The sequence below is a fragment of the Natrix helvetica genome (assembly GCF_964273705.1).
Source record: "Natrix helvetica genome assembly, chromosome: 13".
NCBI classification, from domain to species: Eukaryota; Metazoa; Chordata; class Lepidosauria; order Squamata; family Natricidae; genus Natrix; species Natrix helvetica.
The window spans coordinates 4,302,156-4,328,813 of record NC_138557.1 but is presented as its reverse complement, the minus strand read 5'-3'; the positions used below and the strand labels follow the sequence as shown (position 1 = coordinate 4,328,813).

The 26,658-nt window shown below is 47.9% G+C and overlaps 1 protein-coding gene across 2 annotated transcripts in view; it reads right to left on the bottom strand.

Annotated features, from left to right (window-relative positions):
* The window catches only part of PRKAR1B (protein kinase cAMP-dependent type I regulatory subunit beta), a 55,706-nt gene that overhangs the window by 23,037 nt on the left and 6,011 nt on the right, over positions 1–26,658 (bottom strand). The window contains exons 1-3 of one of the 2 annotated variants that reach the window (XM_081965681.1): positions 18,772–18,887; positions 12,531–12,701; positions 8,885–8,976 (exon numbers count right to left, since the gene is read on the bottom strand). In XM_081965681.1, coding sequence (XP_081821807.1) covers positions 8,885–8,976; positions 12,531–12,701; positions 18,772–18,774 — 266 coding nt within the window. In that variant the 5' untranslated portion in view covers positions 18,775–18,887. Of the gene's footprint in view, positions 1–8,884; positions 8,977–12,530; positions 12,702–18,771; positions 18,888–26,658 lie in introns of those variants that run through there. The other variant, XM_081965680.1, reaches the window with a different exon arrangement.

Sequence of the window (26,658 nt, the reverse complement as noted above, 5' to 3'; positions counted from 1 at the left end):
GTTGGGGGCAAGAGGCTGACTCTGTAAAGCGCCTAGAGAAGGCTGTAAAGCACCATGAAGTGGTATAAACGTCTACTAAGAAGGAAGAAAGGAAGGAAGGAAGGAAGGAAGGAAGGAAGGAAGGAAGGAAGGAAGGAAGGAAGGAAGGAAGGAAGGAAAATGAGAAGAAAGGAAGCCGTAGTGGTGCAGTGGTTAGAATGCAGTATTGGAGGCGGACTCTGCCCACAACCAGCAGTTCGATACTGAAAGGCTCCAGGTTGACTTAGCCTTCCATCCTTCCAAGGTGGGTAAAATGTGGACCCAGATTGTTGGGGGCAAAAGGCTGACTCTGTAAACCGCTTAGAGAGGGCTGTGAAAGCACGATGAAGCGGTATATGAGTCTAAGGGATATCGCTATGAATGCTAAAGCGAGATGGTAAAACTGGCAGGGTAAGGAAGCGTGGTGCATTTTGAGGATGGAAAGCTTCGGCGTGATAAATCTAAGCTTCTAAATTGGAGTTGAGTGGGGAGGGGGACAACATCCTCCACATAAGGGGAAGCTCGGCGTTAAACCGATAAGGGAATAAAGCAGGAGAATTTGTTCAGACATGAATGCTTTGCTGATGGGATAATTGGTGGGGCGAGGGAGCTCAGCTGCCTTCCCTAAGAAAATCACGTTTGATTTCCCCCCTCCCCAAAAGGAAAACTCTAGCAGAGATCAAAGGCAAATTGCAAGTTTTAACATGCCTAAAGAGAACTGAACTTTTACTCAAAGGCTCTGACTTAATGGGTTGCATTCATGCATTACCCGAAAACATGGCTTGTTCAAGGTATGTGTGGCTTTCTGAGACCTATAAGGCGACCAAAACGGACGGACTCATGGTTGAATTACCACATACTAAAAAGCAGAGACATCACCCTGCCAACAAAAATAGTCAAGGCTGTGGCTTTCCCAGTTGCAACGGATGGCTGTGAAAGTTAGACCATAAGGAAGGCTGAGCGCCAAAGTATGGAGGCCTTTGAACTCGGGTGCTGGAGAAGACTCCCGCGAGTCCCTTGGACTGCAAGGTGATCCAACCGGTCAGTCCTAGAGGAGATCAACCCTGACTGCTCTTTAGAAGGCCAGATCCTGAAGAGGAAACTCAAAGACTTTGGCCACCTAAGGAGAAGGAAGGACTCCCTGGAGAAGAGCCTCATGCTGGGAACGATGGAGGGCAAAAGAAGAAGGGGACGGCAGAGAAGGAGGTGGCTGGATGGAGTCACTGAAGCAGTCGGCATGAGCTTCAATAGACTCCAGAGCATGGTAGAGGACAGGAAGGCCTGGAGGAACATTTTCCATGGGGTTGCAATGGATCAGACACGACTTTGCAACTAACAACAAAGGACATACCCCATTCCAATGAAACAGTTAATAAACTAAGCAGTTTATTATTGTTGCATTAATGACTTATTATTCATTAATGCATTTAATGAAAAGAAGGACTAGGGGAGACATGATAGCAGTGTTCCAATATCTCAGGGGTTGCCACAAAGAAAATTTGGGAGTCAAGCTATTCTCCAAAGTACCTGAGGGCAGGACAAGAAGCAATGGGTGGAAACTAATCAAGGAGAGAAGCAACTTAGAACTGAGGAGAAATTTCTTGACAATTAAATCAGTGGAACAACTTGCCTCCAAAAGTTGTGAATGCTCCAACACTGGGTGTTTTTAAGAAGATGTTGGATAACCATTTGTCTGAAGTGGTGTAGGGTTTCCTGCCTAGGCAGGGGATTGGACTAGAAGACCTCCAAGGTCCCTTCCAACTCTGTGATTCTATTCTATTCTCTTCCCATTCCATATCTCTATTCTATTCTATTCCATTCCGTTCCATTCTAATATTTAAAGAATTTCCTCCACTTTTCTGCTTATGGTTTACTCTCAAACTCGGCTTTGGCCGACCGTCCCTTACAGGCCAAAGTCAACTTGGACGAAGTCTTGTGAGCTGAAAATATCCTCGTGAATCATTTCCTTCAAAATTCACTTCTAGAATCTTAGTTTCCGCTTCGCAACAGTTGGGCTTTTATTGCTGGGTTAATCACTTTCTATATTTTCTCTCTCTCTCTCGGCATGACGACATTCTGAGAGGCTTCCTTTACTGTAAGTAGCCTGCCGTCACAATGGGAGGTGGGACCTTGGCGTGACCTGCACAGAGATTGCATTTGGATTAACCCATTCTGGAAGGAGAGAAGTGTCCTCTTGGGAATTGCTCCTTCGTTTCCAGGCAGGTCGCAGAGAGCCTTAATCGCTTTGAAAGCCCTCTATGGCTCGAGTCTGAGTTATTCCCGACAATATTTCCTTTTTCTCGGGTTTTGTTTCCTGGTTTCTTTATTTATTCGGTTTTTATTTCACCCTGATTGCTTTGCAAATAACCCAAGGTGGCGAATGCCTTAAAGAGCAATAGCACTTGAGATTTATATACCGCTTCCAGGCACACAGAACGCCGTTCCCTTCCCAACAAAGTGGGGTCCCTATTTTTCTACTTGCATTTTTTTAATGTGCTTTCGAACGGCTAGGTGGGCAGAAGCTTGGGACAAGTCACGGGAGCTCACTCGGTTACGCGCCGCTAGGGATTCGAACCTTCGAACTGCCGACCTTTCATTACCCAACTAGATAACATCATCAGGGCTAGAAGGGAGTGGGGCTTGCGGAGGGAAGTTTAAAAAAAAAAGAATACTAGTTAAAACGAGGCCGTAAGTTGTCAGTTCCAAAGAAAATGGCTGCTTCTAATGTGGTCTTTCTTCCTAGAGGATTCAGTTGTGTTTTCACAGCTGGCAGCAGAACTGACTTTTTCCTACTTCCTTCCTTTCTCACTCCACGCCCCATCACTCTTGTCACTCTTAAAGTGCCACCCCCTCCCCAGGCTCCAGGAAAGCCTCTGGAGGAGGAGGAGGAGGAGGAAGAGGAAGAGGAGGAAGAGGAGGAGGAGGAGGAGGAGGAGGAGGAGGAGGAGGAGGAGGAGGAGGAGGAGGAGGAGAATTATTGTGGGGTCCTTGGTGCTCTCTGAACTTGATGGTTTTCTTGCAGGCGTTTCATGACCCAACTATAGAACATTATCAGTGCTAGAAAGGAATGGGGTTTGTGGAGTGCAGGAGGGGGAGGAGGAGGAGGAGGAGGAAGAGGAGGAAGATTATTGTGGGGTCCTTGGTGCTCTCTGAGCTTGATGGTTTTCTTGCAGGCGTTTCATGACCCAACTACGTAACATCATCAGTGCTAGAAGGGAGTGGAGTTTGCAGGGGTGGGTGGGGGGGTGGGGAAGAGGAGGACGACAACTGTGGGTCTCTCAGTGATTTCTGAGCTTGATTCTTTTCTTGCAGACATTTCCTTACCCAACTAGGTGACATTATCAGTGCTAGATTGGGAAGGGAGCACTGATGGTATTACCTAGTCGGGTAACGAAACGTCCGCAGGGAGACCATCAAGCTCAGAGAACACCGAGAACCCCTCCCCCCCCCACCTCTATGAAATGTGGAGATCTCCTAATCCAATCCTCTGCTCATCGGAGGAATCTTCATCCCGTTCGGGACAAAACACCGTCCACTTTGTGGCTCACAGGCCATGTTCGTTTTAACCACAGGGGCATGGCAGAACCACAGACGGTTGGCCTCGCGCGCCATACGAGACCCATAAGCGTGCCAATTGGCCCTCTGCATTTCATAGACTTGTGCCTGACTCACAGCAGCATCGAAAGAGACAACTATAAATGGCTTCCCTGTGGGCTCTATGTTAAGCTTCGTCAGGAAAGCTTGGTGGCTGAGTGGCTAAGCCCAAAATTAGGGTTTTCCAACCACATGGCGGGATCAGCGTTCATGCCCAAGCTAAACAATGTTCAGGCTGGTTGAGCCCAATGCATGGACCCAGAGAGTGACCAGGGCTACAGTGTTATAACCTTATTTTATCCTACACAAGCCTTCTCGGTAGTTAGCTTTCTCCTGTTCCGACTGAGGCTTCCCGAGAGCCTGAAGCAAACTCCTTGTCCCTACAAAATCCCCTTTTATTCATTGGCTGTGAATTCTGCTCATTCACATCCAGCAAATTCTTTCAAGGGAGGATTTACGGTCACAGACCTTATCTGGCTTGGAGAGCTGCCAGGCCGATATCTGCAAAACCTGGCAAGGAGTCCGGGAGAGTCACGAACCAATGAAGCGAACTAATTGTCTCCTGCAAACTCCACTCCCCTTTCACTCCTCTTTTATTTCCTCTGGGAGGGGCCATTCATCGTCCACCTGTAGCCTTACTCCCAAGTTGACCCCTGTTCTTTAGCTGTTCCCTTCATCTGGCAACTCTGCTCATGCGCACACTGGGAACAGGCTCCAGCTGTTTGTCTGCCTCACTGATGTCTGACTCCGAAGGCAGTTGATAACTGGCATACGGCCCTGGCCCCCTCTCTGCCTCCGACACAGAGCCCTCCTCAGAGCCTTCCCCAGACTCCAGGACTGGCCCATCTTCCTCCCCAACCTCCTCACTGTCCGAATCTGCTCCCAGCTCCACTGGCACAGTGCATCCCTGAGTGAACCAGTAATAGTAGCAGTCAGAACCCACCACTGGTGGCGAGAGGTCACATGATAGCAGTGTTCTTTTATTTGAGGGGCTGCCCCAAAGAAGAGGGAGTCAAGCTATTCTCCAAAGCACATGAAGGCAGGAGAAGAAGCAATTGGTGGAAAGTAATCAAGGAAAGAAGAAACTTAGAACTAAGAAGAAATTTCCTGACACTTAGAACAATTAATCTGTGGAACAATTGGCCTCCAGAAGTTATGAAAGCTCCAACACTAGAAGTTCTTAAGAAGATTTTGGAGAACCATTTGTCTAGGTGTAGGGTTTCCTGTCTAAGCAGGGGGTTGGACTAGAAGACCTCTAAGGTCCCTTCCAACTATGTTATTCTGTTCTGTTCTCCCTCTGACCCCAATCTGGGAGAAGCCAGCCCAAAGTTCCAGGCCAAAATCTAGCTCTTAGAGCCACGAATCTCCACCTCCTCCTCCTCCTCCTCCTTCTCCTCTCCTACGTTCAAGGGGACAGTTAGGCCTTCCCATCTGTTTTAGCCATGTTCTCCAGCCTCCATCTGGAAGAAGCCCCTGCAGAAGGCCACCACTAATCCTGGAGTGTCTGCAGAAGAAAATGCCTTGTGTGTCGGGGAGGAAGAAGAAGAGTTGAAGAGCAGATGATCAGGTAGGAAAAAGGCCACCGCTCTGAATGTTAAAAACAGAACCAGGCAGAGCCAAACAGCTGCAGGAATGCGAAGCGAAGAGCACATTTCCCCAGATGTGACTTCAAGCTGCCTTCTTCGTCGCCACCTGCTGTAGATCTGTCCTTCAGCCTTCCGCCTTCACAAAACCATCCCCGCCCCACCCCTACGGTCGTTGGGTGATTAGTCTAGCTATATTTGTTCCATAACGGATATCCTGGCACTCTGGGTAGCCGAAGGAGGAAGATACAATGGCTGGACCATCCAAAAGGCAACGTTAGGGTCGCTCAGAGTGTCCCAAGGGCCCCTGGGCGGCCCGATCGTGTCCTGTCGCCTAGCTGTTGAGCAGCTCGGCAAGGTGAGACGCGTGGATGAAACCTCTCCAAAGCAAAACTGGAATCAGAGCCAGCCTAAGCGATCAATGGTCCTGGTAGCAGTCCTTGACTTACGACCGCAATTGAGAACCCCACATTTCCATGGCTAAGTGAGACATTTGTTATAGGTCTCACTTATGTGTGGACTTCAACTCCCAGAATTCCCCAGCTGGCTGAGGAACGGTACCCGGCGCTCCGGGCAGGCTCCGGTACACCCGTACCAGGGTGTACTGCCTACAACCCACCACTGATAGATAGATATAGTTAGATAGATATAAAAAGTTTTTTTTTTTAAACTCTGGGTTGCTTTGCTTACCATTGTATTATCCCCTATTTTTTTCTTTTCTTTTCACCCTCCCTCCCTTCTCTACTTTCTTTCTTCCTTCTCTCCTTTCCCTTTCCTTCTTCCCTTGCCTCTCCCCTACTCCCTCTTCCCCCTCTGACCCTCTCTCCTTCTCTTTCTATCCTTCCCCTCCTTCCTCTCCTTTCCTCTTCCTTCCTCCTCTCCTCTCCTTTCCTCTTCCTTCCTTCTCTCCCCTTTCCTCTCCTCTCTTCTCCTGCTTTCTTCCTTTCCTTTTCCATTGTTGTGGTTATCTCTTTTCACCTCTCAACTGGTGTTATTTTCGGGATGGTATTCCCCCAGACCCTATTCTAACCTTATGCTTATCCTTTCAGACCCTCAACTATTGAAAGACTGCTATCCTGTCTCCCCTGGTCCTTCTCTTCACTAGACTAGCCATGACGCATGAGAGCTTTGCGCACAAATGAATAAAAATAAATAAAGTCATCAGGGGTTTTGTGTTGTCAAAAAAAGGAGAACTACGTGAATCTCGTGTGCCTGTTCTCACCAGCGCTGCTGTTTAGGGTTGTCTGTGTTTCTGATCTTCACAACGGCAGTCTAAAAGAGTTTCCACCGTGTGTTCGGAGTTTATGACTGTGCGTCTCCAAATACATTTTTGTGTTGCTATTTTTTTTTTAGGAAAAAAAATCCTAACAATATAAGCATGATCTTGAATAGAGTGACACCAGCTGGCAAGGAGGAAAATGGTCACTCTCTCAGATGACCAGTTAGTCACCCTTACTAACATGGTCGTTAAGTGAACCTGGCTTCCCCGTTGATTTTTAATGGAGATCCCGGGACACTGCAAGCGGTCATAAATCTGAGTCAGCGGCCAAACGGCTGAATTTGGATCACGTGATCCCCTGGGGGAATGCTGCAATGGTTGTGGGGAAAATGGTCATAAGGTAATTTTTTTCAGCGCCGTTGTTAACTTTGGAGGGTCACTAAAGAGCCGAGGCGGCACAGTGGTTAGAGTGCAGGGCTGCAGGCTACTTCAGCTGACTGCTAGCTGCAGTTCGGCAGTTCAAATCTGGTTCAAGGTTGACTCAGCCTTCCATTCTTCCGAGATGGGTAAAATGAGGACCCAGATTGTTGGGGGCAAGAGGCTGACTCTGTAAACCGCTTAGAGAGGGATGTAAAGTGGTATATAAGTTTAAGCACTATCACTCCTTCCTTCCTTCCTGCTGCTTGCCTTCCTTCCTTCTTTCCTTCCTTCCTTCCTGCTGCTTGCCTTCCTTCCTTCCTTCCTTCCTGCTGCTTGCCTTCCTTCCTTCCTTCCTTCTGCTTGCCTTCCTTCCTTCCTTCCTTCCTTCCTGCTGCTTGCCTTCCTTCCTTCCTTCCTTCCTTCCTTCTGCTTGCCTTCCTTCCTTCCTTCCTTCCTTCCTTCTGCTTGCCTTCCTTCCTTCCTTCCTTCCTTCCTTCCTTCCTTCCTTCTGCTTGCCTTCCTTCCTTCCTTCCTTCCTTCTTTCCTTCCTTCCTTCCTGCTGCTTGCCTTCCTTCCTTCCTTCCTTCCTTCCTTCCTTCTTTCCTTTTCTTCCTTCCTCATATTCCCTCCCTCACTCTTATTCTCTCTTTTCCTTCCTTCCTTCCTTCCTTCCTTCCTTCCTTCTGCTTGCCTTCCTTCCTTCCTTCCTTCCTTCCTTCCTTCCTTCCTTCTTTCCTTCCTTCCTTCCTGCTGCTTGCCTTCCTTCCTTCCTTCCTTCCTTCCTTCCTTCCTTCCTTCCTTCCTTCCTTCCTTCTGCTTGCCTTCCTTCCTTCCTTCCTTCCTTCCTTCCTGCCTGCCTGCCTGCCTGCCTGCCTGCCTGCCTGCTGCTTGCCTGCCTTTCTTCCTTCCTTCCATTGTGCGCAGTGGTTAGAATTCAGTATTGCAGGCTAATTCTGCTGACTCTTCCCAAGGCCAGCAGTTCAATTCTGACTGGCTCAAGGTTGACTCAAGCCTTCCGTCCTTCTGAGGTGGGTAAAATGAGGAGATTGTTGGGGGCAAGAGGGCAACTCTGTAAACCACTTAAAGACGGCTGTAAAAGCACTGCGGAGCGGTATATAAGTGTAAGTGCCATTGCTGTTGCTAAATGAACTGTTGTAAATCGAGGACAGCCGGTGCCATAGTCCCTTCCTTCCCAAGAGACAGATGTCTTTCTAAAACATAACAAATCTGGGATGACTAAATGCTTAAAATATTCGATTACCGCCCGTCTCTGTTCTGCATGGGGCAGCTGAGGGACCCTAACGCAACAAATCCCTCCAGCTGTTGTAGCCAAATCAAAGGCCACTTTTGTTTCTGGAAACCTTAGAAACGGTTACTTTTTTGTAAGGATGAGACTTAACCAGCTGTTTCACGCGACACAAAGTTCCCCCCCCCCCACCTCCCAAAACGAAGGCAACCAGGCTCTTCCAAAATAAATCCGCTAATGTAAACCGGCAGCTGGATCGACTGGATTAATGTAAAAACCCATTGCCCTTTAAAAAAAATAATAAAGCACGATTTTTAGAAAGTTTTGGACAGGTGAAAACAATTGAGAGGTGAAGCATAGGATCAAAGGTTCATTACGGAGAGAAAATACTGTCGGGGGAAGAGTTTTGAGGAAGTCCACGCTTTGGCTGGAAACCGATCTGGATATTCGATACCCATCATCAGTTTTAGAGGGAGTGGGGTTTACAGAGAAGAGGAGGAGGAGGAGGAGGAGGAGGAGGAGGAGGAGGAGGAGGAGGAGGAGGAGGAGGAGGAGGAGGAGGAGGAGGAGGAGGAGGAAGAGGAAGAGGAGGAGGTGAGGTCCTTAGTGCTCTCTGAGCTTGGTAGTTTTCTTGCATATTTCATTATCCAGCTAGATAATATCTTTAGTGCTAGAAGGGAGTGGGGTTATGGAGAGGAGGGGGAATAAGAGGACTGTGAGGTGCTCTCTGAGCTTGGTTATTTTCTTGCAGATGTTTCATGATCAAACTAGGGCATCAGACTAACATCCCAGATCCCATCCTACCTTCTCTCATTGTCATCAAGGTGAGCGAAGAGGACGTTCTTGGAGATGGCCTTGGCTAAGGCGGTCATAGTCTTGTAGTCCTTTGGAATAACCTGGAATGGAAAAGGGAGGAGCAGAAGCCAAAGTGAGGTGCGAGCAGAGCTCCGGGGGATTAGTAAGAGGTCAGCCAAGACTCCTGGTGCAATCGCTGAAGGAGAGCCACCTTCATGTACAACAGCCAGAAATCAGGACTCTTTTCGGACTAACGTTTCCGACTATGAAACTGCGAAACTTCCGACTGCGCACTGGCGCAGTGGTTAGAGTGCAGTACTGCAGGCCACTTCTGCTGACTGCCGGCTGCCTGCAGTTTGGCAGTTCAAATCTTACCAGGCTCCAGGTTGACTCAGCCTTCCGTCCTTCCAAGGTGGGTAAAATGAGGACCCAGATTGTTGGGGGCAAAAGGCTGACTCTGTAAACTGCTTAGAGAGGGTTGTGGAACGGTATATAAGTCTAAGTGCTATTACTATCTTCCTTCCTTCCTTCCTTCCTTCCCATTGCCAGGGCTTAGAATGCAGCATTGCAGTCTAACTCTGCCCACTGCCAGGAGTTCGATCCTGACCGGCTCCAGGTTGACTCAGCCTTCCGTCCTTCCAAGGTGGGTAAAATGAGGACCCAGATTGTTGGGGGCAAGAGGCTGACTCTGTAAACCGCTTAGGGAAGGCTGGAAAGCACAGTGAAGCGGTATATGAGTAAATGCTACTGCTAAGTGCTAACATATTTTATTAAGAGTTTTGTATTTAGACTAATTTGAAAAAAGCAATCACAAAGCAACTGCGCAATTCCAGACCTGAGTGAGTTAAGCTTCCAGAAATGACTTTGATACAACTTTTGAGAGAGTTATGAAAATTGATTGGTCTGAAATAAAAGACAACGGTGCCTTGAGCATCAAACATCATCTAGAAAATGCTGAATTAACTCATCAGGATGTCTTCTTAACTGAATTGAACCAAAGAGGCAGGCCAGACGCAAAATCAGAATGAGCTTGTAAGGAGAATCTAATGGGAATGTGTGTGTTGTTTTTTTTTAAAGGCTGAATAACAAATAATTCAGCATCTGGCAGTATTTAATATTATTTCTTCAAATGCATCTTAAGTAGTGAGAGGCATTAATTATTGAACTGGGTTCTGAGCATTGGGTGGCTGCCAGGTTGCCTTCAAAGAGATGCTGGAATATAGATTTGATTGGATATTAAAAAATCAGGAGTGAACATCGCAGAATCTATCCATAAAATCCTTCTGAGCACAGAGGCCGTTTATGGGACCTGACCAAGCTTTCTCGGGGTAGATGTTCTGGAGAGAATCTGGGTACTCTTTTTTAAAAAAAAAACAAAACCACAAATTGATAAAATCTCAGCCCACCAAGCAAAAGCTAACTGAGGCCCCCGATCCATGAGAAAATTCTGCTTTCCTAAATAAATCTGGCTTTTGAATGTATGAATGTGCCTTCAAGGCAGGTTTGGATTCCTGGAGACCACCTGGAAAAGACCCTGCAGTTTTCTCGGCAAGGTTTTTCAGGAGTCGCTTGTCATTGCCTCCTTCCTAGGGCAGAGAGAGAAGGACTGGCTCAAGGTCACCCAGCTGGCTTCATGCCTAACAAAGGACTAGAACTCACTGTCTCCTGGGGATTGGCCTAAAGTCACCCAGCCGGCTTTCATGCCTAAGGAGGAACTAGAAATCACTGGCTCCTGGTGATTGGCCCAAAGTCACCCAGCTGGCTTTCATGCCTAAGGAGGAACTAGAACTCACTGGCTCCTGGTGATTGGCTTAAAGTCACCCAGCTGGCTTTCATGCCTAAGGAGGAACTATAATAATAATAATAATAAATTTGGATTTATTAGTCGCTCCCTTTCCAAGTAGGACTCGGGGCGGCGTACAATGGAGCATATAACATAAAAATATATAATAACACCAAACGTACATACATACACAACACGCATACATACACGGAGGAGGAAGCAAATTACATCAATAGACAGTTAAAAATCTACTTTAAAATACCCCAATTGTAAAAACCCAATAAAATTAATATTTAAGAACCATTTAAAAAACAGTTTGGAGGAATGGGAAAATTACGATTGCGATTGAGCCAGGCCAGATAATTGAAAGAGGTGGGTCTTCAGCTGTACACAGAAGGAGCGGAGATCGGAAGTAATCCTGATGTCACGGGGGAGGTCATTCCATAGGGCTGGGCCCATCACAGAGAAGGCTCTGCTCCTGGGTGTCGCCCCCCGGCACTGTTTGGCGGACGGCACCCGGAGAAGTCCCTCTCTGTGTGAGCGAATTGGTCGTAGGGATGTGTGGGGCAGGATGCGATCCTGCATATAACTAGGCCCTGTGCCATGGAGCGCTTTAAAGATCATAATCAAAACCTTGAAACGCACTCGGTAGACCACAGGCAGCCAGTGCAGCTCGCGCAGGAGAGGTGTTACAGGGGAGTATCTAGTCCTCCCCATAATCACCCGCGCGGCCGCGTTCTGGACCAACTGTAGTCTCCGAGTGCATCTCAAGGGAAGCCCCATGTAGAGAGCATTGCAGTAATCCAGGCGAGACGTCACTAGCGCATGGGTGACTGTGCGTAGGGCATCCCGGTCCAATAAGGGGCGCAATTGGCGCATCAGGCGAACCTGATGGAACGCCCCCCTTGCCACGGCTGTTACATGGTTATCCATGGACAGCCGGGTATCTAGGAGGACGCCCAAATTGCGCACCTGTTCCATGGGGGCTAGTTGGACGCCCCCGATGGCCAGAGATGGAAGCACCTGGTTGAACCGGGAGGCCGGAAGCCACAGCCACTCCGTCTTGGAAGGGTTGAGTTTTAGTCGGTTGCCATCCATCCAGACCCTTACGGCCTCCAGACACCGGGACATCATTTCGACTAGAACTCACTGTCTCCTGGTGATTGGCCCAAAGTCACCCAGCCGGCTTTCATGCCTAAGGAGGAACTAGAAATCACTGGCTCCTGGTGATTGGCCCAAAGTCACCCAGCTGGCTTTCATGCCTAAGGAGGAACTAGAACTCACTGGCTCCTGGTGATTGGCTTAAAGTCACCCAGCTGGCTTTCATGCCTAAGGAGGAACTAGAACTCACTGTCTCTTGGTGATTGGCCCAAAGTCACCCAGCTGGCTTTCATGCCTAAGGAGGAACTAGAACTCACTGTCTCCTGGTGATTGGCCCAAAGTCACCCAGCCGGCTTTCATGCCTAAGGAGGAACTAGAAATCACTGGCTCCTGGTGATTGGCCCAAAGTCACCCAGCTGGCTTTCATGCCTAAGGCGGAACTAGAACTCACTGGCTCCTGGTGATTGGCCCAAAGTCACCCAGCTGGCTTTCATGCCTAAGGCGGAACTAGAACTCACTGTCTCCTGGTGATTGGCCCAAAGTCACCCAGCAGGCTCTCAAGCTTAAGGTGGGACTAGAACTCACCATCACCTGGTGATTGGCCCAAAGTCACCTAGTGGCTTTCATGCCTAAGGCAGAACTAGAACTCACATCTCCTGCTTTCTGGACCAGCACTTTAATACTACCCCCAATTAGCTTTTGAGGTCTCCTGAAACACAATTTCCGCGCATTATTTATAGAATCCGTCCAAGAATAACAATATAGTATTACCTTCCGGACATAAGACACCGCGTCTTCTTCGGTGTAGACCTCAGCACTGACCCCTCCCCTTCGATGCCGGGCTTTGACCACCGGGTTGGGTGGTGGAGGAGAAACTTCATCGTCATGAGAATCTGATTGGGAGCTGGATTTCTGCCAAGCCTGGATCTGTTTGCTTTCTTCCTGGGAAGACGAAAGAAAGCCGGAGAAATTTCATTTCATGATTTCATTCAGTCATCAAGCCATAAAGTTCACGCGGGCAGTCCTTGATTTACGACCCCAGTTGGGAATCAGAATTTACCCATTGCTCTGCAAAGCAACTGTTGAATGAGTCACTGTTCTGACCGAGGCTTCCCGAGAGCCTGAAGCAAACTCCTGGTCCTGACAAAAACCCCTTTTATTCATTGACTGTGAATTCCTCTCATTCACATCCAGCAAAGTCTTTCAAGGGAGGATTTACAGTCACAGACCTTATCTGGCTTGGAGAGCTGCCAGGCCGATCTCTGCAGAACTTTGCAAGAGTCTCGGAGAGTCACGAACCAATCAAGCGAACTAATTGTCTCCTGCAAACTCCACTCCCCTTTCGCTCCTCTTTTATTTCCACTGGCGGGCCACAACAGTCGTGCCCAATTTTGTGACCAGTTTTCCCATGGTTGTTAAATGAGTCACTGCAGCCGTTAAGTGAATCACATGATTGACTTTGCTTGTTGGAAGTTGGCTGGGAAGGTGGCCAATGGCGGCAACATGACCACAGGACTCTGCAACCATTATAAACACATGCCTGTTGCCAAGTTTTGATCAGGTGATCATGGCAATGTTGCAACGGTTAAGTGCAAGGATCAGTCATACATCTCTTTTTTCGTAACTTCAAATGGTTGCTAAACCATCGGTCGTAAGTCAAGGACTACCCATACATCCTTCCCTCCAAAGTCAATTTCCAGTTCTTATTAAACAAACTTTAGCCAAGTCAATCTTTGCCTATTTTTAGCTGGAATGAATGAGGCTATTTAGAAGACATTTGCATGGGCCGAAAAGCCAGTGATGGGGCTTTAAAAAGTTTTAAACAGCCACTAGAATTCCTATCTAGTGAAGTCTCTACAGAGAAAATCCCAGATTGGACCTCCTAGAGGAGTTTTTTGGATTATCTTGGGTATATATAAATGTATATATATACCCAAGATAATAGACACTATAAATTATTACTTTTGGATATTTGTACAGGATCTTCACGGGTGAGCAAATACCAAAACACTGCAGAACAATAGATCGGGAGATGTTTGTCCATCCATCCATCCATCCATCCATCCATCTATCGATCCTTTTATCCCACCACCTTCCATTTTGCTTTTCATACAGTTTTTTTTTTAATGGAGAACAACGAAGTGTCCCACAAATACCAAAACACTATAGAAGAGTAGATGTGGAGATGTTTATCCATCCATCCATCCATCCATCCATCTATTGATCCTTCTATCTCTCCACCTGCCATTTTGCTTTTCACAGTTTTTTTGATGGGGAACGAGGTGTTCCCATAAATACCAAAACACTATAGAAGAGTAGATGGGGAGATGTTTGTCCGTCTGTCCGTCCATCCATCCATCCTTCTACTCCACCACCTGCCAGTTTGCTTTCCACACAGTTTTTTGATGGGGAACAATGACGAATATCAAAAGACCGCAGACAAATATCAAAAGACCGCAGAAGAATAGATGGGGAGATATTTGTCCATTCATCCATTCCCACCACCTGCCATTTTGCTTTTCACATTGTTTTGGGGAACAACCAACCATGGCACAGCACCCAACTGGGCTTCACAATACACCGTTGTGTCCTGTGTGGTCATGCCAAAACCCTCCCAAGGCTTTGACTGCTCTCCTATTACGCTGAGGAGATAATTTAGGAAATGAGTCTACTAAATAGAAGGTTGCGGAGGAGGAAACAGATCGGGTATTCATGGCCTGGCTAGGAGACGTGGTTAATTATCACCTTAATCGGATGCTGGTGATCTGGAGTCAGGAAATGACTTATGGCTTTCTCATCTGAGATAACGAGAGAAATTAAGAGAAGCTGCTTCTTAATGCAGTGGCACCTTCCCAAGAGTCCCAAGACCCAACCATGTTCAACGTTCTTACGAGCAACAATTTTTATGATCGTCTCGTGGGGCAAAGAAGTACTGAGTTGTTCTTTCTCATGGAATGTTTCCAAGAATGGCTTCTAGGTAATGCCAGAAAGTCTAAATTCAGACCATCCTTATTCCAGGGGTGAGGAATCCCAACAGACACCCCCACAAGAAGCTCTCAAAGATATCTTATGATGCTATGCAAGAGCCTTCCACATTTTCCACTACTCACTAAATTCACTGGCACGGGATTATCTTCCAAGAGGTATTCTTTTGGCGAAATTCTCCTAGGTGTTGATCTGACGCTTAGGAAGAAGAGTACCAAAATAAATGTGCATGAATGACCTTGATTAGCACACCATCCCCCCACCCCCTTGGCTTCCTATTTTTTCCAGTTAATCCCAAAGGAAAGACGAGAGGGCGGAATCCTTCCCATTGGACATTCTCCTTTAAATCTAAAGACCGGCTGTGTGATGCTAAGGTCTGTAAATGGTGGGACCAGCTGCAGAGTTCTGGGTTCTCCATCTTAGGAGGCTTTTAGGATGAGGTTCAACAGCCACTTCTGAAGGACGGGTGTTCAAGGGTTGTTCAAGATCAATGTTGTGGAGAGGTGATAGTACAGGTAGTCCTCGACTTACAACAGTTCGTTTAGTGACCGTTCAAAGGTTCGACGGCACTGGAAAAAGGGATCTTGTGCCGTTTTTCACACTTATGACCTTAACCTAACCATAACTATAACCCAATCCTTACCCGAACTCAACCCAACCCAACCCTAAGCCTAAACCTATCCCAACCCAGCCATAACCCAACCAAACCAAACCATAAGCCTAAACCTATCCCAACCCAGCCATAACCCAACCCAACCCTAACCCTAACCCTAACCCAACCCAACCCTAAAACCCAACCCAACCCTAAACCTAACCCAACCCAGCCCTAACCCAACCCAACCCATACCTAACCCTAACCCTAACCCTAACCCTAGCCCTAGCCCTAGCCCTAGCCCTAGCCCTAGCCCTAACCCAACCCAACCCAACCCTAAACCTAACCCAACCCAACCCAACCCAGCCCTAACCCAACCCAATCCTAACCCTAACCCTAGCCATAGCCATAGCCCTAACCCAATCCAACCCAACCCTAACCCTAGCCATAGCCCTAACCCAATCCAACCCAACCCAACCCAACCCAACCCTAACCCTAACCCATGATCATGTGGTCAAAATCCAGACATTTGGCAGTTGTTTCATATTTATGACGGTCGCAGTGTCTCGGGGTCACGTGATCCCCTCTTGCAACTTTCTGACAAGCAAAATCAATGAGGGAAGCTGGATTCACTTAACAACTGGGTTACTAGCTAATCAGCTGCAGCAATTCACTTAACAACTGTGGCAAGAAAGGTCATACCATGGAGCAAAACTCACTTAACGAACATCTCACTGAACAACAACAAAAATTCGGGCTCAATTTGTGCTCGTAAGTCCAGGACTAGCTGTACCACTTTCTAACACACTCGTGGGGCCATGCTTGGAATGTTGTGTAGCATTTGGTCACCACCATACAAAAAAGATTCTGAGACCCCCAGAAAGTGCACAGAGAAGAGTAATGAAGTTGATCATGGGTGTAAGATGCTAACTTGTATGTGTTAGGCCTGCAGCCATCTTTTCTTTTGGATCTTTGGCCTGCTACACTTTCTATTATTCTATTATGCATTTTCTATTGTGGGACAATGGGAGGGGGGATTGTACAGAGTTAGATGATATGTAGCCATAACAACATTCTTTCTAGAAAGCTAAGGTCATCCTTTGTCTCTGCACCTGACCGGAACTGGATGGGTGAAATCTGTCTTCGTGGCAGTGGGGAGATTGGACCATGTGATGGACTTGTGGGTGTGGGAATGCAAGATCTTGAACTTTCATCTGGGTGGGGAAAACCGGAAAGCTTTCAGATTCGGGTTTTCCCAGACGTGCCAACATGGCTCTCTTCATCAATTGGAACTTTGAGCCATGCTTTGCCTTGGACTCTGATTTATTTTTGGATGCTATTTGGAATCCTGACATTAAACTGAATCTGACAGTATGAGGAACGGTTGAGGGAGCTAGGTTTGTCTAACATATTGAAGAGAAGGATTGGAGGGACATGATAACGGTCTTCCAATACTTGAAGAGCTGAAACAGAGAAGAGGGGGTTGACCTATTCTGCATAACACCTGAGAGTAGGACGAGAAGTAATGGATGAAGAGATTGCTAAGAAGAGCTTCAACCGAGAGCCAAGGAGAAAAAGATTTTCACAGCGAGAACAATTAATCAATGGACTAGCTTGCCTTGGACAATGGACTAGGAGAAGTGGTAGCTCAGTGGCTAAGACGCTGAGCTTGTCGATCAGAAAGGATGGCAGTTCGAATCCCTAGCACCGCGTAACGGAGTGAGCTCCCGTGACTTGTCCCAGCTTCTGCCAACCTAGCAGTTCAGAAGCACATAAAAAATGCAAGTAGAAAAATAGGAACCACCTTTGGTGGGAAGGGAACAGCGTACCGTGCATCTTCGGCATTGAGTCATACCAGCCACATGACTTCGGATACGTCTTCGGACAGCGCTGGCTCTTTGGCTTTGAAACGGAGATGAGCACCGCCCCCTAGAGTCGGGAACGACTAGCACAGATGGGCGAGGGGAACCTTTACCTTTTAGCTTGCCTTCCAAAGTTGTGGGTGCGCCATCACTATTTTTTCCAAAGTAGACTGGACCATCGTTAGACCAGGATGGTATAAGGTCCACTACCTTGAGCAGGGGGTTGGACTAGAAGACCTCTGAGGTCTTCTTCTAGCCCTATGATTCTATTCTATTCTATTCTGTGCTGTGCTGTGCTATGCTATTCTTCTGGGAATTACATACGGGTGATCCAGAAGAAGCCAGAGAAAAAGAGGGGGAACAGAAAGCCATGATAGAAGAATTCCTTCTAACAAGAAAGTCGGCTCAAAGTCTCCCCTTGGAAACCCTCGAGGCCTTCCCAAACCCTCTATAACACTAGTAAAAAAAACACGCGCCTCTCGCACAACAGAAGAAAAGTTGTGAGAAACACAAATCTCAGCATATCGTTGTGATTATGGATCTACCCATGACAGCGTCACACACTCATCCACATACACAACTCTCTAAGAAGCCCAGGGGTGCTGACACCCCAACATCACTTTGGAGGAAGCAGCGAGGAGAAAGAGATGCCCTACCTCTATCCCTGCAGTTGAGGACCGCTGGCCCTCCACATCGACCATGTTTCCAGAATCCACAGCAGAGCAGAGGGAGAGGAAACCTCAGGGCCACCTGAGGGAGGGGCCTTGCCCATTCCGAACTGTGCGTGAGCGCCAAACGGCAGCCAACACACCTCCTCATCTTCATCAACGTTCCCCTCTTCTCCCCCACCCATCAAGACAGCTCCGTCATCGGAAGGACAAGATAGTTGAGAATTCAGCTGGCTCCGGTCCATGATCCAGAAATGCAGGAGGTTTTTCACCAGCTCTCTGAAGCTGAAGAAGCCACGTTGATCGGGAGGAAAAACAAAATTTCTCCGTTCTGCATAGGTTTTCCAGGTGGAAAAATACTGCAGAGTTTGCCTCCGGCTCTCTAATATTTGGATAGAGCTGGGTCATAAATACGTTTGACCTCAAATTCTCAAAACCTTCCCTTAAGACTAATGAAATTGCCTAGTAAAGACCATCACGGACTCTCCTTATTTGGGGGCTCGTGTCCTTCTCCCCTTCCCCCCCCCCCCCGGTTCGGCGATCCACAGATGATCAATTGGCTACTCAATATCCCAGCTCCTACAATCCACCACCCCCTTCTTGGATCCCAAGCACACTTTGCAAGATCCTCCCTCGATAATAACAAGCATCGTGTGAGACGGACAAGCTTTAAACCTCAGCCTCTCTAAGAGAATGTTAAAAAGCTTGAAATAAAATATTCAAACCGGAGGTGGGGGGAAAAATCAATGGCTCTCAACAAGGTGCCAGTGAAATAGTAGAGGGCATCCTTTCCGACGGGCAAGGAGAAAGGTTCTAGAAGCTGCACCAGGGTTAACCCCTTAGCTAGGTCTTCTCCGACCACCACCCCACTCCAGAAGGGTGAAATAGAAACGCAAGCAAGTTACCATATAGTTCCCTCTTCCGTCCGTGTCTTTATAAGAGCATCTCTGCTACCCAGCTCCACTGGCAGTTGGTGCAGAGAAGCGAGAGGCCAGCATTTCTATGCATTGCTAATTCACTGCTGGAGCTCCTCTCTCAAATGTTTCAAGCCCATAAGTCTAAAACATACACCAGGATCCAGAGATAAGCTTGTAAACAAAAAATAAGGAACATTCCTTAGGACTTTAAACACATACACACACCTTTTGCCATCACAGATACACAAGCCTTCGTCTTCACCCTTAAATTCCTGTACCGAGTCTCGGGAAAGGAATCATAAATAAAACCTTTTCCGAAAGCAGCCCTCCGAAAAGGCCGTTCCTCAAAAGCGGATGCTTGCATATCTTTCCAGAAAATTCCCTATCAAGGGAATGTCACTCATCCTTCACAAACATATGGAGAGAGAAAGAGGGAGAGGGAAGAGAGAGAGAGAGAGAGAGAGAGAGAGAGAGAGAGAGAGAGAGAGAGAGAGAGAGAGAGAGAGAGAGAGAGAGAGAGAGAGAGAGAGAGAGAGAGAGAGAGAGAGAGAGAGAGAGAGAGAGAGAGAGAGAGAGAGAGAGACTCACACAGTGTTGCCATGGCATTCCTGTGTCTCTGCGGGGATGAATGACATCTGTCATTCACAAGTACAGACGTGATGGGGGGGGGAAATGAACTTCCATTCCTGGAACGTGCTTGGACCAACCCAAATCCTTGTTGCCGTTGAGCGCCAAGATGGCCATCTTATTGAGCAAGAAAATATTTGGCGATTTTTATATCACCGGAGATTGTGGAGACCAAACACGAGGGGAGAGAGAGACCTTTAACTCATAGCCTGAGGCTCTACAAGATTCATAGTCGATGCTAAGCCATAGTTACTTCATCCGTGGTTTGTTCAATGAGTTGGAGTCACACAACAACATACAGCCATCAACCATAACTTCGATAACACAATGGTTGAAGACTCAAAGCACATGAACTTTAGACCATGGGTGGACTCAGCTCATATATCTTAGCTACCATCTCATTCTCATTGTACGTCCTCCTGGGATTAATTTACTCAAGACTTACAACATTTCCTAGGTATGTGGAACACACTGAACTAATCCTACCAGCTAGATTAAAATGGGGTTGTGTAGTAGGCAAGAATATCTAGTTCACTTTCTGAGTTATACACAGGTAGTCCTCGACTTACGACAGTTCATTTAGTGAATATTCAAAGTTACAATGGCACTGAAAAAGTTTTTCACACTTACGACTTTGTAGCATCCCCATAATTGCGTGATCGGAATTCGGATACTTGGAAACTGACTCATATTTATGACGGTCGCAGTGTCCCGGGATCACATGTTCCCTTTTGCGACCTTCTGACCAGCCAAGTCAATGCAGAAGGCAGATTCTCTTAACAACCCGGTTACTAGTTTATCAACTGCAGTGATCCACTTAACGACCGTGGCCAGAAAGCTCATAAAATGAGGCAACGCCCACTTAAATCAATGTCTCACTTAACCACAGAGGTGTTGGGCTCCGTAGTGGCCGTATTTTAAGGACTACATGTAGAAACTCAGAAGGGGAGCTCAATAAATGTAGGTTTTCAAAAGTCCATCAAGCAGTGGTGTCCAAAATGTCTTTCTCGCCTTACGCAGAGTTTATTTGGCTTTTATACAGTTTTCACAAGCAAAGCAGGGGTAGCCACAGCATCTTATTGGTACATTCTCTCTTATTACTCTTGTCAATCTTTAAGTCCATCCCAGCCAGAGTAGAAGCTTCACATATCTCCCTGGTACTACCTGGTTCTCATAAATAGTTGAGGTCATCGGTCACTGAGCTCATGGCCGTCTAATGCGCATGCCTGTACTTAACCTTTCCTCTCTTCCCACATCTGGTTCTGCTAATTAGGTGAGCTCATAGGTATCCGAGATAACCAGCAACTGAGATCATGGCGTTTTACTGCACATGTCTTTACGTAACGTTTCCTCTGTTCCTACAAATAAACAACTGTCTCACTGAGCAATGAAAGTTTGGGGTTGTTATGTCGAGGACTACCTGGACACAAGCCATAAGGGATTCTCCAATGTGAGAAGACCCCAGTGTTCTGACCGAGGCTTCCCGAGAGCAGGAAGCAAACTCCTGGTCCCGACAAAAAACCCTTTTATTAATTTGCTGTGGATTCTGCTCCTTCACATCCAGCAAAGTCTTTGGAGGGAGGATTTACGGTCACAGACCTTCTCTGGCTTGGAGAGCTGCCAGGCCTGATATCTGCAAAACTTGGCAAGGAGTCTCGGAGAGTCACGAACCAATGAAGCGAACTAATGGTCTCCTGCAAACTCCACTCCCCTGTCACTCCTCTTTTATTCCCTCTGGGAGGGGCCATTCACTGTCCACCTGTGACTTTACTCCCAAGTCGACCCCTCTTCTTTAGCTGTTCCCTTCATCTGGCAACTCTGTGCATGCAGAGTGCTCGGCCACCACAGGTGTCCCCGACATGAGTGATGTCAAGCTGGCCACGCCCAGCTGGCCACACCCACCTCAGCCCCCCAAGGTCAAACACAACCCTGATGCAGCCCTCAATTTAATCGAGTTTGTTACCCCTGATGTAGGGGAAGGAGTGGCATAACTGGGGACGGAGTGAAAAGAGGCACTAGCCTAGAATCCCCCTTTCACTCCTCTTTTATTTCCTCTGGGAGGGGCCATTCATCATCCACCTGTGGCCTTACTCCCAAGTCGACTCCTGTTCTTTAGCTGTTCCTTTCGTCTGGCAACTTTGCGAATGCGCACACTGGGAACAGGCTCCAGCTGTTCTTCTGACCCACTGATGTCTGACTGTGAAGGCAGCTGATAACTGCCATATGGCCCTGGCCCCCTCTCTGCCTCCGACACAGAGCCCTCGTCCGAGCCTTCCCCAGCCCCCAGGACTGGCCCAGGTTCCTCCCCAACCTCCTCACTGTCTGAATCTGCTGCCTTTGGGGAGAGGGGGCGGTATAAAAATCTAAATAAAAGTAAAGTAAAGTAAAGTAAAGCCAGCTCCACTGGTGGGCCACAACACCCAGAACAAAAACTCTCTGATGGATTTCTCACGGTTTCAGCAAACTTACACAACTTTCTGCTTCCTGCGCTGAGAGGTCACTCGCCAGTCCTCTGACCTTCATGGAACCTGTCAAGGATGACCCTGAGATGTTGTCTGTTGGTCCTTTGATTTGCATGGAACCCACCAGCGTCTTGCCTCCTTTGATGTGCAGGGAGCCCACCACGGACTTCCCTGCGTAGCTGTTGGCCGGGCCCTGGATGTTCATGGACCCTGTGACTGTGTTTTCTGGGTCCCCGTAAGCTGCGCCGCTGACTTGCATGGATCCCTCCAGCATTTTCTCACCGTCTTCCGTTGGCCTGGCAGGAACCTCCCTGGACTTAGTTTTCGACATCGTTCTTGCTTTTTCATCCTGGGAGGTTACGTTTCAAGACTTGACATTCCCAGGAACAAATACAGACCCACAGGGACACGCAACGCATGCATAAAATAAAAGAGGAAGAAAAGAAGAAAAGAGAGAGGAGGGTCTACGGAGATTCTCAGTCCTCCCAGGTCACAGATTTGCACCCTAAATAGCACTAGCAAGAGCACTTAGACTTATATACCACTTTATAGTGCCTTATGGCCCTCTCTAAGCGGTTTACAGAGTCAGCCTCTTGCCCCCAATAATCTGGGTCCTCATTTTACCCACCTCGGAAGGACAGAAGGCTGAGTCCACCTTGAGCCGGTCAGGATCAAACTCTTGGCAGTCGGAATGCAGTGTTTGCCTGCAACATTGCATTGTAATAACTGCACCACTATGGCTGGCTGGCTGGCTGGCTGGCTGGCTGGCTGGCTTCCCTCCCTCCCTCCCTCCCTCCCTCCCTCCCCTCCCTCCCTCCTTCCTTCCTTCCTTTCTTCCTTCCTTCCTTCCCAAGCTATAGCAGACTTAGTGTATATACCGCTTCACAGTGGTTTTACAGCCCTCTCTAAGTGGTTTACAGAGTCAGCCTTCTGCCCCCAACAATCTGGGTCCTCGTTTTACCCACCTCGGAAGGACGGAAGGCTGAGTCAACCTTGAGCCGGTCAGTTTCGAACTCCTGGCAGTGGGAATGCAGAGTTAGCCTGCAACATTTCTTTGTAACAACTGCACCAATGTGGCTGGCTTCCTTCCTTCCTTCCTTCCTTCCTTCCTTCCTTCCTTCCTTCCTTCCTTCCTTCCTTCCCAAGCAAAAGCAGATTTATATACCACTGCTTTCCAGCCCTCTCTAAGCGGTTTACAGAGTCAGCCTCTTGACCCCAAAGCACCCAAGCCCTAGACAAGGAATAATAATGGATGAAAACTGAACATGGAGAGATTCAACCTGGAAATAAGGAGGAATTTTCTGACCAGGAAAGCTATCAACAGATGGAACAGAAGTTGCCTTCAGAAGTTGTGGGTGCTCCATCCCTGGAAGCTTTCAAGAAGAGATGGGACTTAGCCCTCTGTCAGAAACGGTGTAAGGTCTCCTGCTTGGGCGAGGGGAGGGTTGGACTAGATGGCCTCCAAGGTCCCTTCCAGCTCTGTTCATCTGTTAACTCTGATACCCACGTGAAGGGCAAGCTTGGACCTCATCCTATCTGACATAGGAGAAGAGAGCTACTCCTGTGGGTTTCTGCTCATCCCTGCCTTATGGAACCCAATCGATTTCATGGCTTGTCCAATCCCTCAAGTTACCATAACACTCTGGAGTCTTGGAAGGGGTTCTTTTTGTGACGTTCCAGGCAGATGTTCTTGCCTGGGGGGGGGTCACCCTGTCCAAGGCAACCTCCCACCAACCTCCCTGGGCTCCTAATGGAGCCAGGTGGGCCTGGACCTTGATTGGCTGAAGGTTCTTAGAGGAGAGGTCAAGTCACAATGAAGCTCAGTGCTTGCTTAATAGCCCACAAGCTGATTTTATGTGTTTGTTGGTATCCCACTTTTATTATTTTTTGCAAAAGAATTCAAGGAGGGCAAACCTATCCAGCACACCTTCTCTCCTCTCATTTTCCCCGCTGCAATAAACCTGTGAGGTGGTTGGACTGAGAGAAAAGGATTGGCTCAAAGTCACCCAATCAGCTTTCATGGCTAAGGCTAAGGTGGGACTAGAACTCACCGTCTCCTGGTGATTGGCCCAAAGTCACCCAGCTGGCTTTCATGGCTAAGGTGGGACTAGAACTCACCGTCTCCTGGTGATTGGCCCAAAGTCACCCAGCTGGCTTTCATGGCTCAGGAGGGACTAGAACTCACCGTCTCCTGGTGATTGGCCCAAAGTCACCCAGCTGGCTTTCATGGCTAAGGTGGGACTAGAACTCACCGTCTCCTGGTGATTGGCCCAAAGTCACCCAGCTGGCTTTCATGGCTCAGGAGGGACTAGAACTCACCGTCTCCTGGTGATTGGCCCAAAGTCACCCAGCTGGCTTTCATGGCTAAGGTGGGACTAGAACTCACCGTCTCCTGGTGATTGGCCCAAAGTCACCCAGCTGGCTTTCATGGCTAAGGTGGGACTAGAACTCACCGTCTCCTGGTGATTGGCCCAAAGTCACCCAGCTGGCTTTCATGGCTCAGGAGGGACTAGAACTCACCGTCTCCTGGTGATTGGCCCAAAGTCACCCAGCTGGCTTTCATGGCTAAGGTGGGACTAGAACTCACCGTCTCCTGGTGATTGGCCCAAAGTCACCCAGCTGGCTTTCATGGCTAAGGTGGGACTAGAACTCACCGTCTCCTGGTGATTGGCCCAAAGTCACCCAGCTGGCTTTCATGGCTCAGGAGGGACTAGAACTCACCGTCTCCTGGTGATTGGCCCAAAGTCACCCAGCTGGCTTTCATGGCTAAGGTGGGACTAGAACTCACCGTCTCCTGGTGATTGGCCCAAAGTCACCCAGCTGGCTTTCATGGCTAAGGTGGGACTAGAACTCACCGTCTCCTGGTGATTGGCCCAAAGTCACCCAGCTGGCTTTCATGGCTCAGGAGGGACTAGAACTCACCGTCTCCTGGTGATTGGCCCAAAGTCACCCAGCTGGCTTTCATGGCTAAGGTGGGACTAGAACTCCCAGTCCCCTAGTGATTGGCCCAAAATCACTTTCATGGCTAAGGCAGGACTAGAATTCACTACCTCCTGCTTTCTAGCCTGGTGCTTTATTGCCACATCAATCACATACTATAGATCCCAAACCTTAGAATCTAAACCAAATACATCAGATTTGTTTTTTTTCTTTTTAGAGTGATATCTAAGAGCTCGGGGTACATTTTTGGCACTGCTTCCTCTGTTATCCCGAAGGTGCTTTCTTTCAAACGGCAGGTGGACTTCCTTGTTTTGCTTGAAGATATTTCGCTTCTCATCCAAGAAGCTTCCCCGGTTCCGACTGAAGGGGGGAGAATGGAAGGATTTTATATTCCTTGCCATCATCTGGAGGGCACAGTTAACCTTCCACGTGGCCTCAATGACTCTCAGAGACAGCGCCAACGACTAGAGGACGGCAAGGAATATAAAATCCTACTGTTTTCCGCCGTTCAGTCAGAACTGAGGAAGTTTCTTGGCTGAGAAGCAAAACGTCTTCTAGCAAAACAAGAAAGCCCCGTTGCCTTTTGAAAGAAAGCACCTTGAGTCTATCCATGACTTGAGACAGCATAGTTCCTCTGTTGTTTACCGGTTGTTGCATGCCACAAACTGGGCCACGGAAACAAGCAAAACCTCATCCGTGGGATGCAGGCAGAATTCGAAACCACTCCCCCTCTGGTTCATGGAAAAACCTCTCTCCAGAATAGAATAGAATCAGTCCCTGTTGGCCAAACCTTTGGGGGGCCATTGGTTTACATTATTCAGTAATATGCCTCCCACATTTCATACCTTTCGTCCCCTCTGAAAATGTTCCTCCGTTGAAACTTCAGGGTCCTAATCAAACCCCTTCAGCAATTACCGTACATCCTATGGCTACTCGGATTATGTTTTAACCGATTGGTTAATTTTTGTTCTGACCTAGGCTTCCCCAAAAAGCACAAAGCATTCCTGGTCCCAACAGAATCCCTTTTATTAAACGAACGTGAATTTCTCTCGTTCACATTCAGCAAAGGCCTGGCAAACAGTCTTTCAAAGGAATATTTAGGACCACAGACCTTATCTATCTTGGAAAGCTGCCATGTCAATATTTTCCAAACGAGGTGCTGTGCAAGGAAAGACTGGGCACAGAGTCTCGGAGATTCAGGGACAGATCTTCACACTCCTGAAACGAACGAACGAATTGTTTCTGCAAAAGCCCCCTCCCCTTTCGCTCCTCTTCTGTTTCCTATGAGAGGGGCCATTCACCTTCCACCTGTGACCTTACTCCCAAGTCGACCCTGATTTCTTAGCTGTTCTTTTCTTCTAGCAGCTCTGCGCATGCGCAAACTGGGAACAGGCTCCAGCTGTTCCTCTGCCTCTCTGCCGTCTAGCTCCGAAGGCAGCTGATAACTGGCATACGGCCCTGGCCCTCTCTCTGCCTCCAATGCAGAGCCCTCGTCCGAGCCTTCCTGAGACTCCAGGATTGGCCCGTGTTCCTGCCCCAACCTCCTCACTGTCCGACTCTGCTGCCAGCTCCACTGACCGCTGGTGGGCCATAACCAATCTGGCTGTCATCTTAAGCCATACTAGTCCATTGCATCAACACACTCATTATTTTTTTTTTTTTTTTTTTTTTTATTAAAAGAGTTTTGTACAAACAAATTTTCCCCCTTTTCACCCCCCCCCTCCATACAATATAAATCTCATACAAATGCTATACCCCCCCGCAAAAATTCACATTCAAATATTATACCAAACACTTTACCCCCTCCCCACCCCCCATCTTAAAATAGATTACTCATAACCCCTCT